General features: G+C 33.8%; 2 protein-coding genes across 3 annotated transcripts in view; one reads left to right on the forward strand and one right to left on the reverse strand.

Annotated features, from left to right (window-relative positions):
• LOC105328911 (sex peptide receptor) overlaps positions 1-6,357 on the reverse strand; it is a 69,779-nt gene extending 63,422 nt beyond the window's left edge. Inside the window, exon 1 of one of the 2 annotated variants that reach the window (XM_034475668.2) lies at positions 5,922-6,357. The gene's annotated coding sequence lies outside the window, so the exon portion shown is untranslated. The remainder of the gene's footprint in view (positions 1-5,921) is intronic. The other variant, XM_011429951.4, reaches the window with a different exon arrangement.
• A 6,975-nt stretch (positions 6,358-13,332) lies between these two features.
• On the forward strand, positions 13,333-15,394 carry LOC117684701 (tigger transposable element-derived protein 6). Its single transcript, XM_034457900.2, has one exon. It carries the CDS (start codon positions 13,333-13,335, stop codon positions 14,914-14,916), a length of 1,584 nt encoding a protein of 527 aa, XP_034313791.2. The 3' UTR covers positions 14,917-15,394.
• The last annotated feature ends 3,228 nt before the right edge of the window (positions 15,395-18,622 follow it).

Here is an 18,622-nt window from a genome sequence, read left to right on the forward strand (position 1 = left end):
CGATTTCAACCATTTTTTCACAGAAGATGAGACTTGATGTAAACTTCATACATTTTTGAGATTTTTCCTGTCGTCACTTCCGGTACCGCTTTATCGGCAATTTTGTACATTTTTACGACCTATTTTGTGCAGAGCTGATCTCAGAAACTATCAAAGATATGACTATGAGATTTTCAGGATAGGTAGCCTATAGTCTGAAGTTGTGCACTATTATGTTGTTTTACGCCAGTGGCGCTATTTCTTTGAGCTCGCCTAGGCACGAAAATTGGGTACGAATTTTCATTCAAAATTTTCATACATTTTGATTTGTATCTTTTTATCAGTTGATGATTTGTTAAGACATATATAACAAAAGTGGTAGATAATCATACGTTCTTTCCAACGAAATCAAGAAAAAGGGGCTGGCCCCTTTATTTAGGGGCCAAGGCACTCGTAAACTCTATAACGAATAACTTAAAAATGATAAAGATTTTGTAATGCATTATAGAAGCAAAGTTGTTGATAGTATCAATATTTATCAGAAAAAATTATTGCCTTGCCCATTTATGACGTAATTAGGGATATTAAGGGGTGAAAGTACTTAAACTTTGACGCAATATATCTAGAAAAGGAGACATATTTTGTTAAGCATTGTAGAAGAGAAAATGTTTGCATTAATGATTCTAATCGATTCCATTTATCAAAACACCACTGTCTGTCCCCATTAAGGATCTAGAGGGCTGGCCCCTATAATATTCAATCATTTGTATCTAAAAAATGAACAACAATTCTAGATAAGTGTAAGAACAAAAAATGTTAGTATCCGTGAGACCTTTTGAATGAACTCAAGAAAAAGGGGCTGGCCCCTTAAATTAGGGGCCAAGACAATCGTAAAGTCTATTACACATACCTTAAAAACGATCAAGATGTTGTATTGCATTACTGAAACAAAGCTGGTGGTCATAGCAATATCAGTTTGTATAACTCATTGCCAAATCAATTGATGACGTAATTAGGGATTTTAGGGAAATAAAATCTTAAATCTTTAATGTGCTGTATGTGAAAAAGTAAAATTCTTTGTAAAACATTTCAAGGGATATTGACAATCGTATGCATTATCTGAAAGAGAGTGGTTGAGGTGGAAATTCTGAAATTTCATTGATATCTTAATCGTTTCGTTTAAAAATTGAACGGAAGACCTACTCGTTACTCGTAACGAGATCGTATCTAGTTTTAAATACATTTTTAGATGTAAATGTAAAATTTGTGAAAAATTACGTGTTACAAATTAAGAATACTGCAATAGTTAGTTGTGTTAACCCGGTTTTTATTATGAAAATTCATAAACCTATTATAGCTGTAATTGATTTTTTTACCAACTTCAATGGGCTCTACTTTCAGCACAAAAAAGAGAAGAGACATTTTATTCATAAAAGTCACTGAATACACTTTACTTCCGGGTTCATAGAATGAAGCACGAAACTGATTGGAGGAAGGAAGAGAAAATATGCCAAGAACATAATTCAACCCCGAAAAAAATCTTCAATGAAATGACATATTTATCCTTGACTTACATCATCACAATCAAGCAGGATTATGGTGTGTTTTAGCCAAATGGGATCAATGAAGCGAAAAAATGTGCTCCCAACAAAGATTTAAAATGGAGATTATTTTAATCGACCTTTAAAAAATTGGATAACATATCCTTTTTTAATACACATTATACTCTATGTGCATTGTATTGGTCAGAAAAGTTCAAGGGTAGGATAACATCAAAATTTGACATCGAACGGAAAAACTTAGACTTACATACTCCTCTCACCAGCCCTCACCGAGCCCTCTTTGGGTGAAATAACTTACCAATATTAGACCATGGGGAGAGACGACAATAAATTTTCAAAGGCGGTTTTGGGAGTTGATTTTAAATCAACTCTCCTTTGCAGTTACTCAGGCAAATCGAAAGTGAAACAGTGTTTGGACCTAATTACAAACTAACACCGCTGATAACATTTAGTCCTTGAAAATAATCGATGAATTCTATGTAATGTATTCTTAAACATTGTTTTTCAAGGAAACTTATTTATAGATGCCTTGTAAATACTCAAGTTTTAAATGGTACGAACAATTTAGATATTTTTTGTAGGTGTACATTGTATGTATTTCAACGCCAGAGTTCAACATATCCGTAAATCTCCGACAAGCAGATAGTCTCTCTTAATTGCTTATCGTAGATTAACGGAGGCAGACGAGACTAGAGTTCAATAGTGCTTCGATCCATGCTATTTCTTTGAAATATTGATTACTGATACGTAGTTTGATGGAATTAATTCTTTGAATATTACACAACATGATTCATATGGGGTTTTCGCGAAATTCTTGTCGGAGAATAATTCATTTTTTTTTTAAATGTGCATAATTCAAATACATATAGGAAACTTCTTGCCATGCAAAATAATATATCGTTGATTCTAAAATAAATAATAAACGATAAAATCAACTCCCGTCAGTTCTTTGATTTCCCTTTACATTTTACATGTATAAATATAAAAAAAAAATTGTTTTAAAGAGGGAAATATACCTCCGGTCATAAGCCGCTAGTCTGAATAAATTCTCTCTAGGAAACATGCAGTAGTTATCTGCGTTACAATTATACTTCGATAATTTTTTTCACTTTAAAAAAAAAACTAAAATTAAATCGAACAAAATCACAAAACGTTCTCAGAATAAACCCCTCGTAATACATCTTTTCACATAACTATGAAATTGTCAGTAAATGCATGTTTAAAACTATTTCTTCCGTTCTGTAAGGACAACTGATTAAATTTATTGCTATTGATAGCAGTTGCTAAAGTAGGAAAGGTTTGAATGGAAACATCATTCTGTTGCATTACAATTTACCCTCGAAGATTTTTAATCTTCCTGTTCGGCCATAAATTTCAGACCAACGTGAAAACGGTAACATAAATGAAGATAACATCTGCCTAGAGAATATTACATAGTTTATGGGATGGTTCTGATGAGCTCTCCGATAAACAGTTTCTATCAATGTTTAACTAAAACAGTCGCCAGACATGCACAATTTAATAGTAGGAATGCAATAATTGTTGTCATGTAATCTTGACGTTTATACTTCTTTTGAAATCTTTTCGAAACGAAAATATTTTTTTATTTGGCAATAATCTCCCTCTTAACTCCTAAACGTTGTCTTACGACAAGCTATCAGGCGGTTTTCCTCAGACGCCACTTGGGTTAAAGTACAAACAATTAAATAAAAAGACTACTGCCCTCCCTCTGAGTCCCTTGGGTGATATATAAATCGTTATTATAGATCAAAATATTTCGGAAACAATTTCAGAGAGATGGTTTCCAACTAATGAAATTTTGCAATACTTGGGTTCCGGAATTGCTTCAAGAAGTCTCCTAATTAATATTCAAAATATTAGCTCTTAGAAAAAATATCTATGATTCTTAATTTCCAATTAAGGCTTTTCTTGGCATTCTAATATTTAAGATGTGTTGAAATGGCCTTCCAGCTCACAGAATTTTTTCTTAATGCCTTCAAGCTTCCATATTTTCCGACTTCTAATGGCTGATATATAAGTCTGCTTTTATCAATTTGCTGAGTGCATTCTCTAACAAAAGACTGTTTGATACAAAGTCGGGGACACGGGGTCTTTGAATCATGGTTATCACATTAGCATACACTTTTGACGTGATTTAGTCTTTAATCTAAAAATCCGTATTTACTTTATGACATTTACGTGTATTTTGCCCATAACGTATTGCAGATTTTCATTAAAGGGACTTAGACACGATTTGAGATGAAATTTTTTTTTCATTGTTAACCAGGTCTTCTAAAGTAAAAATCAGGTTATTGAAATGGTGAAAATGGCGGACTGCAGCCAAAAGGGTAACCATTTTGTACGGATACCCCCCCCCCCCTACAGTTTTCAAGATAGAAAGTTTATGTTTGGCAGATCAATTGTACATACATGTATATCAGAGATGTGCAGTTTACTTGGAATTTGGTTTTTCTTTAAATATTTTATCAAATAGATACCAGCTGATGATCGTAATTCAATTTCTCACCGAATATTGCATATAAGGTACCCTATTGTACGGATAACTCCTCCTACAGTTTTCAAGATAGAAAGCTAATGTTTTGCAGATCAATTGTATATATATAAATTTGTAAATTTATCAGATTGTTACTAAAATTTTGATTTTTGATAATTAATAACAAAAATTCTACCTGTTGAACTTAGTTATTTTTATTACATATAGGGTACCCCATTTCTCTTGATAGGTAGTGTTTATAAATTAAGGGTTGACAAATGAATTATGGATGCTGTTCAAATATTATGAAAACCCAGTTTGCTGTCACAATGACAGCTTTTCACTTGTTTATGCATAAAATGGTCCAATTTGAATGATTGACCTAAATCTGATCATTAAGTGAAGTAGTAAGAGGGATACAGAGGTAAGAATTCATTGTTAAGTAAACAAAGCTCGATGCTTATAAATGTTTGCAGATAACGTAAAGTAAGGAATTATCATTTCTTTGCCACAATGACTCGTGGTAAACAAGATGAACTGATTTTATTTGTTCATAAAAAATATTACCAACAGTAGAAATAACATTTGTTTGAAACTTATACCTGTCCAATATAACCACACTAATGTAAACAATGACAAACCTCAAGCTTTGTTTGCAGAACAAAGAATTTCAAACTCTGTATTTTTCTTGTAACATACAATGTATGACTTTCAAATTTTGACGAGGCATTAAAAATACCTATTTTAACCAATCGAAACATAACAAACGGAAAACTAAAATTTAAAAGGTGAGACCAAGTCCCATTAAAGCACAAAAATAAAGTGAGTTATTCTTCAAAACTCTATTTCATTTTGACAAAAAGAAAAAAAACCCTTTTAATGCAAAGCAGTAACAGTTCTATAAAGCTAACAAATAAATATATTTTTACATGTATCCCTGCGAGCCTGTCAAAATGCAGCTTAACTCGAAACAACGTGAATTTTTGCATTAAAATATCTTGATATGACGTCCTTTTTATAAATCAAACATTTGGAAATATTTTACATCATTTCATGACTGTTGTAAAGATTGTTACGGCGTTTGATCTGAATCGCGTTAAAACTACCTTGTATACAAAAAAATATTTCCCGGAAAGGGAAAAACGCAAATGCTTTGAATACTTAATTTTTTGGTCACGTGATTCTGTTTCTGGAATTTCAACAACAATGGAAATTTTTAAAGAGGTTTAAGAGGACAATATCAAAGGAAATGTAATGAATCTGGTCAGAAATATCTTTAGAGCAAGTAAGATAGAAAATTATAAGTCAATACTTAATTTTGATATATAAACACACGTAATATAGTTTCTGGGATGTCATTTTCGCGCCCATGCGCACTGATGTTAAAGCCCTGTCCTGTTCAGTTAAACAAGAAATACAATGATTTTTGTTAGTTGAACGGCTATGAATATTTGTTTCCACTCACTGACAAGTTTAGTTTTCAAAAACATATTACAGATGTTCACTCAATTCCAGATAATCATTTTAAGCATAAATACGCCATACGTGTCTTTAAATGAATTATTAACAAATGGCTGTCTTTAAATCATTTGAAATAATTGTTATTTAAACAAATAGCAAAGTTCATTACACAAATACAAGACTATGTTTTCTTTTTCTTTTAATTTGTTTAGTTGTGTTGTTTGTTTAGTTGGTTGTGTGTTTTTCTTTTCTCAACCAAAAAAATTCTACTGAGCACTTAAATTCTGAAATACTGATTCCAGAATCCCTGTTTAACAGCATATTTACCACGTTAGCTACGTGTACGCAAAAGAGTATGGGCTATTTCATTCGTATGGAAGAACATATAAATTTTTAAACAATTTAAATAATTAAGAAAACCCTACCTTTGTGCAAGAACTCGATCATTTCTTTCCCAATTAAACAAGAACAATTCCTTGCAGTGGTCGGTAAATATCTACGTCTTTTCCCACCATTACCATCACATTCCGAAGAATGATCTATATCTTGTAACGTTTCTTTTATTGCCCGATCACCGTCTGGATTGTATTCATGAAGTCCCAAATTACTCTAAGGCATTTGTTCTCTAAATGATGTATCACTTCATATTTAATACCTCGTTCGACAACGTGTCATTTTGAAAAACAGAATCTGGTCCCATTTTAAAAACATCTCCGCCAATTATCTGCTATTGATCACACCAGCAATCGATCTCGAAATGCGATTTCTGTTGGCAAAGTTTCGCGTTAATTTTCAATTCTTGCTTCTCTATGGGTTCTATTGACTTTAATCTTACGTTACACAATTTCAGTAGATAATTTCAAACGTATAATGGGGTATTTGAAGCCATTGTATGAGTTTGCGTTTTCAGCGTTCGGTTGAAGATGTAAACTTAATTGGATATCTAGTTTTATTGTAATTATCGAACGGAAGAGGTTTCTACGTGCATACGCGTTAGCTACTACTCGTGTCATAATTAGATGGCGAAAAAACATGAAATAATTCAAGCTGCAGCCACTTGCTTGTTTAAGATGAATAAGATAGTATAGAGCATATAGAAACCGTTTGAATGACGAAATTTGGAGAGTACCTGTATTTATGAAATTCTGTAATGCTTACAAATCAAAATATAATTATGATTGATAGTAAAACAAGACCTGTTTAAACAGACTTCATACCAGATGGATATTTCGGTTACAATACTTAAGGACGACGTTTACTCAGAATGAAAAAAAATTCCACTGATAATAACGAAAAGCCATTAATTGTATGTCATAAACCTTTGATTGTAGTGTTATTTTTCTCTTTCAAAAAAGTAGGTCAATGACCTACTTTTAAAGTTAATGGCCATTGAATATATTTTGATAAAATCAAGAAAAATCCCATAAAGATTTTCTTAGTTGTGAAAATATTACAAATAATAAAACACTTTAAATAATGAAATGCAGTCTATGAATGATATTGGCAATAAACAGATACAAAGCACTAACATTTCAGCAACATTTTAAAATAAATATTCCAGTCCGAATTTCCTTTATCAGTTTAATCCCTACCCATTTTTTATTCAATTTTACAAAAAGTTGAATGATGATAATACGAAAACATTTATAGTATTTAACTACTTATATTGACCTTATTCCTTTGGCATAGAATTTATATGAGGTCAATGATCAAAATTTTGTGATATGGTGTCTTCTTTTGGTTTTAGATTTTTTCAATATTTTGCAATTTGTAAAACCAACAGAAAATATGCAAAATTATATAGACTAAAATACGAATTCTTAACTTTTAATATTAGAAATCTGCCAAAAATGTTTTGGCGGAAAACAATATCTGCAAAATTTATTCCGAATTTCCTCTGTTTGGCTAAAATTCCATAATATAGTAGAAATATCGAATGTTATGTCAATAATACTTCCTTTCATTAAATACTTTTTGTGTTTAGAACAAATTCTACTCATTAAATTGAACTTTATAACAATCCAAATTTGAGAACTCAACAACACTCTTAATTTATTAACCATATTCTAAGTGTATTATACGGGGACATTGGCATCCCATATTAATTTAAATATCAAAGTATGGAAGTAATGGCACGCGGGAGTTGATTTTATTGATCATTATTTATTTTGAAATAAAAGAGATGTAATTTTGCATGGTAAGTAATTTCTTTGCAGTATCTAAATAATTAAGCGTACATTTTTCTACTTGAATTTTTGACAAGAATTCCGAGCTATAGACGGAAACCCCCTTAGGAATCATGTTGTCTAATATTTAAACACAACCACTGAACTCTACGATACATAACGTATTAGTAATCAAAATATTTCTGAAGAATTGTATGTAAGCAATCAAGTAATTCATAATATAAAGTCTAGTCTACGCCAGTACTGGTTCTATCTTTAAATTAGATAGTTTGCCTTTGATTCTAAACGCTACTGCTGCAGAAATGGCACTATTGTAATTACAGCAAATCAGTCTCATTGAACTATGGCGTAGGAATACATCCGACTATAAAAATATCTTTGTTGTTCGTACATTATAAATTCTGTCTATTCTCAATGTATTTATAAATAGGTTTTGTGGAAAACAATACATTACATAGACTTATCGATTATTTTTAAGCAGTAAAGGTTCAAACACTGTTTCACTACCGTTTTACCAGTGACTTCATAGGAAAGTTGCTGTTTACGAAAATTTAATTTACAATTCATTAGTATGTCTTTTTAAATTTTCTCTTTGAAAGACAAAGTACCGTGTTATTAGGAGTACATATAACATTGAAATGTACTACCAGGTAGATAAAATATATTGATTATATACCAAAGAAAGATTGGAAGTTGAAAGAATCGTAACACTGTAAAATTGCCATGCATGATCTTGCGGCAACATATTTCAAGCTAAGCCACAAACATTTACAATCTACATGTACATTCTGCATGAAAAAAGGGTGTTAATAAACACGGATACGATATGATAAATATAAAACGAACTTGTGATAAGAATCAAAAGATTCATAGAAATTCATTATTTAAGAAAGTATTAATTTACCATAATCTTGATCGTTTGGATATTTCGTAGAATCCCTTTTTAACATTCTGCTTCGTTCTCGTTCTCATTGGGTTCGACTAGTTTTTTTTCTATATTTTGCTTTTGAATAAAATATTTTAATGCTTTCTTTGGTGATTCATATGAAGGTATCAATCATTGCGGAAAAAGTATACAAACAACTCATTTACAGCCCGTATGAAAAACATCAAATAAAGCATTTTACTGTTTATATTTACACCATTCTGTCTTTGAAGTATTCAATCAATTATGAAAAAAGCGAGCAAAAGAGGGTCAATAATCATTATTGTCTATCAGTGCGTGATTCCTCATATGTGAAGGTTACCATTATAGCTCCAGTAACTCCAATCACGTGGATGTATTAGGTCATCCCGTGCAAGTCCATTGAGTTCGTACTCTCGATGTATCATAAGTTTCGATAAATTGAGAAATTATCGAAACAAAGTCGACATCAAAAGTTCAAAACATCATTGGACGATATTTAAACAAGAGGCCAATTGGCCTTAACGGTCATTTGAGTAGCATATTTCCCATACACAAACTTGTCATGGAGTCTCATATAGGCATTTAATTAATTAGGTTTCATACTGGAGTAGAAAAATTATAAATTTGTAATGACGACCACATTTCAAAAAGAACTGTGAAACCTATAATTTTGGTGAAAAACTAAAAAAAAATGGTCTACAAAATCATGAATTCAGTTTTCCTTATAGGTGTGTGTGAGTAAAGAAGATGGTTTTAACGTTATATGCATTGACATCTATACATCCATTTTGGCCCTGCCCTAGAGTCAAAACCCATACCCCAGGGGACATGAAAATTAAAATTTCAGTAGAGGACTTCCTGGTTAACGTAATTATTAGTCATTTTTTCATACAGATGTGAGAATAGAGAAGAAGATTTTTAAACATTATATGCATTAACACTATATTTCCATATTGCCCCCCCCCCCCATGTCCTGAACCCCTGACCCAGGGGCCATGAATTTCACAATTTAGGTAAAGGAGATTGTGGATATCATAACCATGTATTCAGTTTTTTGCCCACATGTGTGGGAGTAGAGAAGAAGATTTTCTAAGATTTAAAACATTTTTACTATATGGCCATATTGGCCCCACCCTAGAGCCTGAACCCCTGACCGAGGGGTCATGAATCTCACAATTAAGGTAGAGGGCTTCATGGACATCATAACCATGCTTTAATATATACGGGAGTAGAGAAGAAGATTTTTAAAGATTTAATACATTTTTACTATATGGCCATATTGGCCCCACCCTAGAGCCTGAACCCCTGACCCAGGGGTCATGAATTTCACAATTTAGATAGAGGGCCTCATGGACATCATAATCATGCATTTAGTTTTTAACAAATATATATGAGAGTAAAGAAGAAGATTTTTTAAGATTTAATACTTTTTTATTATATGGCCATATTGTCCCCACCCTAGAGCCTGAAACCTGACCCAGGGGTTATGAATTTCACAATTTAGGTTGAGGGCTTCATGGACATCATAGCCATGCATTTAGTTTTTAACAAATATATACGGGAGTAGAGAAGAAGATTTTCTAAGATTAAATACATTTTTACTATATGGCCATATTGGCCCCACCCTAGAGCCTGAACCCCTGACCCAGGAGTCATGAATTTCACAATTTTGATAAAGGGCCTCATTGACATCATAATCATGCATTTAGTTTTTAACAAATATACATGAGAGTAGAGAAGAAGATTTTCTAAGATTTAATACATTTTTACTATATGGCCATATTGGCCCCACCCTAGAGCCAAAATCCCTGACCCAGGGGCCATAAATTTCACAAGTTTGGTAGAGGGCCTCATGGAAATCATAACCTTGCAACCAGTTTTCTCTCACATGTGTAGGAGTAGAGAAGAAGATTTTTGAAAATTTGGCCTTTTTTTGCATATTTGGCCCCGCCTGTGGCACCCCAGAGGTGGTGGAGCCATAAATTTCACAATTTAGATTCTTCTTACCATAGAAATGCTTCACACCAAAAATGGTAACGATTGGCCTGGTAGTTTTCAAGAAGAAGTTAAAAATGTAAAATTGTTAACGCACGACGACGGACGAAAACCAATTGCAATAGGTCACCTGAGTGACTCAGGTGACCTAAAATAAGTTATGAAACAATTAAAGCTAATTTTATTAAATGCGATATTTAATTAGCTAAACAATGTAATTTAAAGGATTTTTTTAATTTAAAGATTGGGCAGAAAGCCGTCTACAAACCGGTCTGAAGTGGGTCCTGTAAATTTCGGTTTTGTCCGCCTCTATTAAGTTACCCTTTTTTCGTCTACCATGCATTTTCACTTCTTTACTGGGAATATCTTGATCAAATGTGTGTAGTGTTAGAGGAGAAGGAGAACATATTTTGTGCAACAGTGAAAACTTGGATAAAATGTTTCATTTTTAGCAAATATATGCCTTTTTCTATCACTTGAAATAGCTATAGAACTGCAGATTTATAAATCTCATAAAATATGAATATGGGGTCTTTGGTGTCCACTTTATTACCATTTATTGAGAAAACCTTGAATTTTGCAAAATAAAGTGTAGCTTTTAAATAATTGTACATATCTCAGAGATTTGCATATTACTTGGATTTTTACTTTTGCAAAAAAACCAGCTGTTTAACTTTGTCATGATATTGCATATGAGGAAACCTCTTTTGTCCAGGTGTTTTAAAGATAAGGCGTTATTGTCTTGCAGATCAATTGTGCATATATCAGATATATGCTTGCTACTTGAATTTTGGTTTTGAATAAATGTAACGCATGCAAAAATACCAGCTGTTTAACTCAAGACATTTTTGGCGTAATATTGCAGAAAGGAAACTCCCATTGTCGGGATAACTCCAACTTCCTTGAAATTGATCAAAATATAACTTTTTGTTTTGCCTCGGACTAGAATGCCTCGACGTCATTGGATGAATTGCGTCACGTGATTGCCTTATAAATTTCTTTACACGGCGGGCGTCAAAATTTATACGGCAACATGGCGGGCGTAACGTTATTTGAGCTGATTATTTACACAAACGTTCAACCATATTTTTGATTTATTTGGAGTGACTTTCCTTTGCCAGTTACGTAATAAAACGATCCTACAATGATATCAAGGTTCGCACAGACGAATAACGAGGAAGGTAAAGAATTAGAGAATTAGCCTATGAATTGAATTACGGTCTTCCGTTTCCAACGGAATTTGTATTTATATCTCGACATACATCAAAAATTGCATCTTATTTTTTATTATTTCATACTATATGAAACCATGCAAAAATCCTTTTTTCAGAGCATATAATAAACTTTCCACATAGCCCTACTTGGCCCATACTTCACATAAACAAAGCGTTTGAGTAAAGGGTGTAATGTGACTTGAAAGGTTAAATACATGTAGGAATGTTAATGGAAACGATTAGAAGCTAACTTTTGACACAAAGCTTGCTTGTGCCAGGCCAAATAAAAAACTTTAATTCTCATTCTTGCCCGCCTCCCTGAAAATGGCCTGCTCCAAATGTATTATATTTTTTTCGGAGGGGGGGTGGGGGGGGAGGTTTGGAACAAATTCTTAGAGAAAAATCGGGCTCGATATACTGAAATTTCAAGTGAATTACCGTTTGATTCCAATCATGTTTATTACCATAAGGATGTTAATGTTTTCATGCATTAATAATTATGTTGAAATTAAATGGAATTTAAAGAATAGAAATTGATTTGCGTACTCATATTAGCATTAACAATTAAAAAAAGAGCAGTTGTTATTTATAGAACATGGTCGGTGAAATATATAGCATCCATTATTTTCTATAATTGAAAAATATGATTTTTTCTTAGCGGGGGATCCTTTGTGAGCTTGCTCACAGTACCACTACTGGCGTGCGACCAATTCTCGCCGCGTATACCAATTCTCGCCACCGCTCGAGTTCGTGTGTTAAATCGCGATGTTTCGGCTCGTGATTTTTTTCTTTTCTTGACAGACGCCAGAAAACCACTTTCTGAGACTTTTGGTGTGTTATTTGAAGCATGAACGAAATTAGAGAAAAATTTCCCCTAAGAGACCCCAATGAATGTAAAGACTGTGTCGGGGGATTTCCATTCTAAAAATATTTCAGCCATACATCCGCCTGTAATGTGTATACAGTGTTTGCAGACGACATATACCCTAAGCATAACAGTATCACATTCCGAGAAATAAATAATGCGACTGATAAGTCCGCATTTTCTTCTTGTTCCTCCATACACACGCTGCACGCCATTTTTTTGTCTCCTGCAATTTTTGCCGTGACGTCAAGACTTGTCACATGACTGATTTTTTTGGCGGATCTATCATTATATTTCTTAAAAACGTGCGGTGTTTCTGAGATTTTTCTCATTTTAAATTCAATTCTGAACATTTTTATGGGTATCAATTTTCAATTTATTTATAAAATCATTAATAATATATTTTTGAAATATTCCCTTTACTGCAGAAGATTTTCTGAAAATTAAAAAAAATCTTTTTTTATAATAGGAAATGGGCTGTCATTAGAAATTAAAAAAATAATTACCAATCAAATTAACAAACCAAACTGACACCAGTGGCTAATTAATAAAAAAAGGAATTACTGATTGTACAATAATTGCTATAACAAATTTTGTCTAATGCATGAAAACCTTGCACCTCAATCTGCATGAAAACAACATTTTATGAATTATAATCATATTTCAGATATGTCAAAAAGGTATAGCAAAGAAACAAGAAAATACACACCAAAACAGTTATGCTTAGCAGTCACTGCTGTGCACAATTTAGATCTTTCTGTGAGCAAAGCAGCAGTTGAGTATCACATTCCAAGAAAAACTCTTGATGATCATGTGAAGAAGCAATTAAATTCTAAACCTGGTCCAGATTCAGAGATATCTCCCGAGGAAGAGTTGGCGTTAGTGGGGTATGCCAAATATCTAGCAAACCGTGGATTGATGACCAGATCAATCATGCGGCAATATCTTATATCTATTGTGAAAAGGAGTGGCCGAACAACAAGGTTTAACCTGGAGAAGGGTCCCAGTGATAAATGGTTCAGAAAATTCATAAGCAGACACGCTGAATTAACAGAGCGAACCCCAGAGGCACAAGATCGAAGCAGGGGTAGAATGTCAAATCCTAAAGTAATGCAGCAGTATTTTGGTCTACTTCAAGATACGATTGACAAACTTGGAGTTCAGCCTAACCAAATCTTCAACTGTGATGAAACAGGCTGGAGCGGAAAGGAGAAATCCAGGCAAAAGGTAATTGCAGTGAAGGGGCATCACAGCTATCAGCAGTCAGTGATTTCTTCCGGGCATTTGACAGCTCATATTTGTATTTGTGGCGATGGAAGGGTGCTTCCAACTTTCATCATTTTTGAGGAGAGTTTGCCTCGTACTGCATATAAGGACGGGGTTCCTAGTAACTGGTTGTTTGGATATTCTGACAGCGGATACATGGATAGTGAATTGTTTCTGCTCTGGTTTAAAATGGTTTTCCTCCCAAACTGTGGTGCAAAAAGACAGGTCCTTCTGATCATGGACAACCATGATTCCCATACAACACTGGACCTGATTGAATGTGCGCGGGAAAACCAGGTAGAGCTGCTTGGCCTTCCACCCCATACTACCCACATACTTCAGCCCTTGGCTGTTAGTATCAATGGTCCTCTAAAGGCGAAATTTAGCTCAACAGCTACTCAGTTGGGGCACATGAACAAACATCAAACAGTAAACAAGGCCAAATTTCCATCTGTGCTGTCCCACACAATTGATGAAATTTGTTCCCCAGCGAGGGTTAAGGAAGCATTCAGAAAGACCGGGATATCACCTTTTAATCCAGATGCCATAGACAAATCTCAACTAACAGAAACTCATAACATCAGCACTGTAGAAACAAACTCCAACTTGAACCAGGACCATTCCCCTAAACAGTCAACTACACTTTGCTCTGCTTGTGGGTCTTTCGTAGGAGAAAACCCACTGGTTACTGAGGGGCTCATTCCGGAACACCTTTCTTCAATCTTTGCACCTGTTCCAGCAAAACCGATGACAGCTAGGCGAAAGCTGGTAACCGAGGCACGAGTCATCACCGGTAATGATCATGTACAGAAACTTTATGAGAAGGTGGAGGAGGAAAAAAAGAAGAAAGATGATGTTGAAAAAAGAAAGGCTGAGAGGGAGGAAAAAAGAAGGCTAAGGAAGAGGAAAAGGCAAGAAAGCAAGATGCTAAAAAGAGGAAGGCTGAGAGGAATATCAAAAGGAAGACTGAAAAGGAGGAAAAGATAAGAGAGCAAAATGAAAAAAGGAGAAAAAGCCAGAGAAAAGCAAAAGCAGAAGTTGCATCTGATGAAGATGAATTGGTTTTGTGCAATCTCTGTGGTACAAGAGATCCAAGTGAGGGGGTTGGTTCCGACACACTTTGGGTACAGTGCGACACCTGTTGTAACTGGGTTCATCTCCATTGTTCTGGAATAGAGGAGGACAAATATCTTGGAGACGTACCATATTCCTGCTTAATCTGTATGGAGGAATAAAATTATGATTGAAATGACTTCATGAATTGCTGTGATAATTTTGATGTTTTGTGATGTATTCTCATACAGGATCTGATGAGTTCATATACTGATTGAAATGGTTTTAAATGAAATCGCCTAAAAAATAAACATTTAACATGTTTAATTAATTTTACAATGTTTAAAACTATCTAATTGTCCATCTTCATGTAATATATCAGGAAAAAAGTTTGTATTTTCACTTTATTTAATTTCAATTTTTAAATGAAGGAAGCTGAAACGATTATGTTTTCCTATTTATTTATTCTAGAATGCACGCAGCTAAGAAGCTGTTACAAGAGCAGCTAGCGATTTAATGAACTCAAACACAGTGAACACTGAGAATATTTTATTTGACTTCCTGACTGATAATATTATCATCAAATTGAATAATAACTACCGTTCGATAGTGTCAGTTGTAATCTTGATTAAATTAAATTGCAAAACATATTCAGAATCCCGTATGAAAATGATCTTACAAAATGTTACATGACCATGGACGTCGGTTCGACTCGGACTTACGTTGACTCCACCGGTGTATACATATCGACCTGTTATACATTTTAATTATATTTTAAATCCATTATTTATGCATCATAATTATAAAATACTCACTGGAAAATCTTTGTTTGCAATGACAGCGCAATTTAAGAAGTTTTTAATGCATGATTTCATTCCTTTTGAAAGGTGGCGAGAATTGGTACTGTGATTACGCAACTTGTGCTTTTTCGATGTAAACAATTACCTCCCTTTAATCCTGCGCATGCGCATCATTCCTCTAGATATTTTAGGCATATGTCGAGTAGATGTATCGTCATCGATTGTAGGGGTACCACATGGGATAAGGCAGTCACGTTCCACGTGAGATTAAATTGTTTTAAAAAGTGGCGAGAACTGGTCGCACGCCAGTAGCTTAACAAAGCTTATATTTTGCATATATTTTGAAGTATTGACATTTACATGCAGGCGACATCTTCCGTCCCCCCGTAAGACATTTACCGCATATGTAAGGCAGTAGATGCAGATTGGGGGGGTTACTATTATAAATGATAGGAGTAATGCACCGTTTTGATTGAATTGGCTGTTAGCTAAGGTGTTGAAGGAGTGTACCGATCGTAAGACATAGCGGATTTCAAAATAATTCTACTGATGAGAAACTTCTAGGTGGTGGGGGCGATGTAAACCTTGTCGATTAAAGGGGCATGGTCACGATTTTGGTCAAATTTTATTTTTCTGTTTTTATTATTTAAAATGCCTTAGGAATGGATTTCTAATGATCAAATGAAATTTGGGTGCCAGTCGATGAGTTTTAAGCAAGATACAGGGCTCACAATTCTTCGTCATGTAAACAAGGCTCGTGCCCTGTTTTTGTTTACATAGGTTCAATATACCAGTAAAAATCATTTCCAAGCTGATTTGTCTATCTCCTTATTCATTTTAAGCATAATTAAACAGTTCCTAACGATTAACACATTCATTTGAGGTTTAAAACTGGAATTTTCACTTCAACATTCAAAATGTAAACAAAAACTTTGTTTACGTAGCGTAGAATTGTAAGCTCTGTAACTCGCTTATAACTCAACAAATGACATTCAAATTTTCGTCGCAGATTAAAAATGCCTTAATGAAGCATTGTAAAATGAAAATTGGAAAAATAATTTTCGACCAAAATCGTGACCATGCCCCTTTAAGTGGAGGACAAGTGCGGAGGCGTGTTCAACAACGCGGCGCTCGCTAATGTTCGCGAGCAAACCCTTTACAGGAAAAGTCATTTCTATTGTCTGTTACCTCGATTAGTCTAAGGGAAAACTCAGTGGTCCAGAGACAAAGGCTGATCAAGGAGATGGTCATTAGCATTTTTCTTTTTAACTTTGACTTTAAGTTTTGATCGTGTTAGGGATTTATGAAAATATGATATTAACATTTGAAGATGACTCCCATCAAGACATTACTTTTGTAGTGGACAAGAATGATGCCAGGGGAATCAGAGAAGGAGGTTAAGTCAATAGAATCATGTTTATATATGCACATCATATAAGCATTTAAAATGATCATTAATATCATGATTTTTTTTTTTATAAAACTTGCTATATTATATTCTTTGTAGAATGAAATAAATTTAAGTTTAGATCATTATTTTTTTAAAGCTATAGCCTTAAAACTGCAATAGTGTTACAGATTTTAGTCTATAGCTTTTAAAGCACTTAACCTACCGACTGGAATCCCAGATTTAGATCTGACATTATATGCTCCACAGGGTTTTTCGAGCTATTACAGGGGGTGTTCTCACTGCAACAATCATATCAAAGTAACCCTGTAAAAACACATTTTTAAAAGAAAGTTGAACACTACCACAGGTAACATGGTGAGCAGGGCCACCATCGCTGTAAATCACTATTGGCTTTGTGTGATCAATAACTGGAAGCATTTCAGCGGCATGCCTCTAGGGAGAAGACAGTTCAAATACAGATTCTTTAAGGATAACTGAAACTTTACCAACATAAAATGTTTCTTCGATAGAATCAGGAGTTTTCATAGAAAGCGCAATCCTTGGAGTGATAGAAAATTTTGTAAAGTCATTATCACTAACTTCAAATCGTTTTCCCATGGCTACTAGAACAGATTTTCATCTTTCAGCTGCTGCTACTGGATATCCTGGCTTTCAAACTTTAATTTTATGTTTATCATCTACACAAAGTAAATTACAGTGCTCTTTAAAACGTAAACAGAATTTTTTTTTTTCATATCTAAATAAAGCAGATGCAAAATGCATGTCCTCGTGTGACTTGGGAAACTGACGATTCTTGATCATAAGTTTCACTTTAAGGATACCAGTATATCTGAACGAACTTTTAAAATGACAATTTCTGGGCCAGAACTGTAGGCTTAGCCGTTCTTTAGATTGTATAGGCGTATTTTCTGGACACTTGCTAACAACCTGTTCATAAAAATCTTTTACTGAGAATGTATTTGCTAAATGTGTTAACTTACAACATCATAATCTTTTGTCACTGCATCATGTCTCCTATCCAGCTGTTTCCAGTTTTGAACCGATGTTAATTCTGACATTCTTCAAGAAACTTCATATTTCTCTGGCTTACCAGTGTTGTTGATTCTCATATGACATATTAAATCAGAATCGCTCATTTCTTAAATATTTGTAATTCTCTTGTCCATTTCGCTTACAAAATAGTTCACACTTCAAAAAGTTATCACCAGTTAAACGTTTGTATTCTTCCCTGAGGAACCCTATTTTTCCATATATCTGTTTTCCAACCATACTTAAGAACTCTCTTCTCATTGTTCGTGTATGGTATTTTTTTTTTTTTTTACATTTGTGAATGTTTTTATATACCATTTCAAAAAAGGTAATCAATATATCTAATGCATTTGTACCTAAATAAGTATATGTAAAGTTTTGAGCCACTTGAAAAACATAG

The sequence above is a fragment of the Magallana gigas genome, chromosome 5 (assembly GCF_963853765.1).
Source record: "Magallana gigas chromosome 5, xbMagGiga1.1, whole genome shotgun sequence".
Classification (NCBI taxonomy): Eukaryota; Metazoa; Mollusca; class Bivalvia; order Ostreida; family Ostreidae; genus Magallana; species Magallana gigas.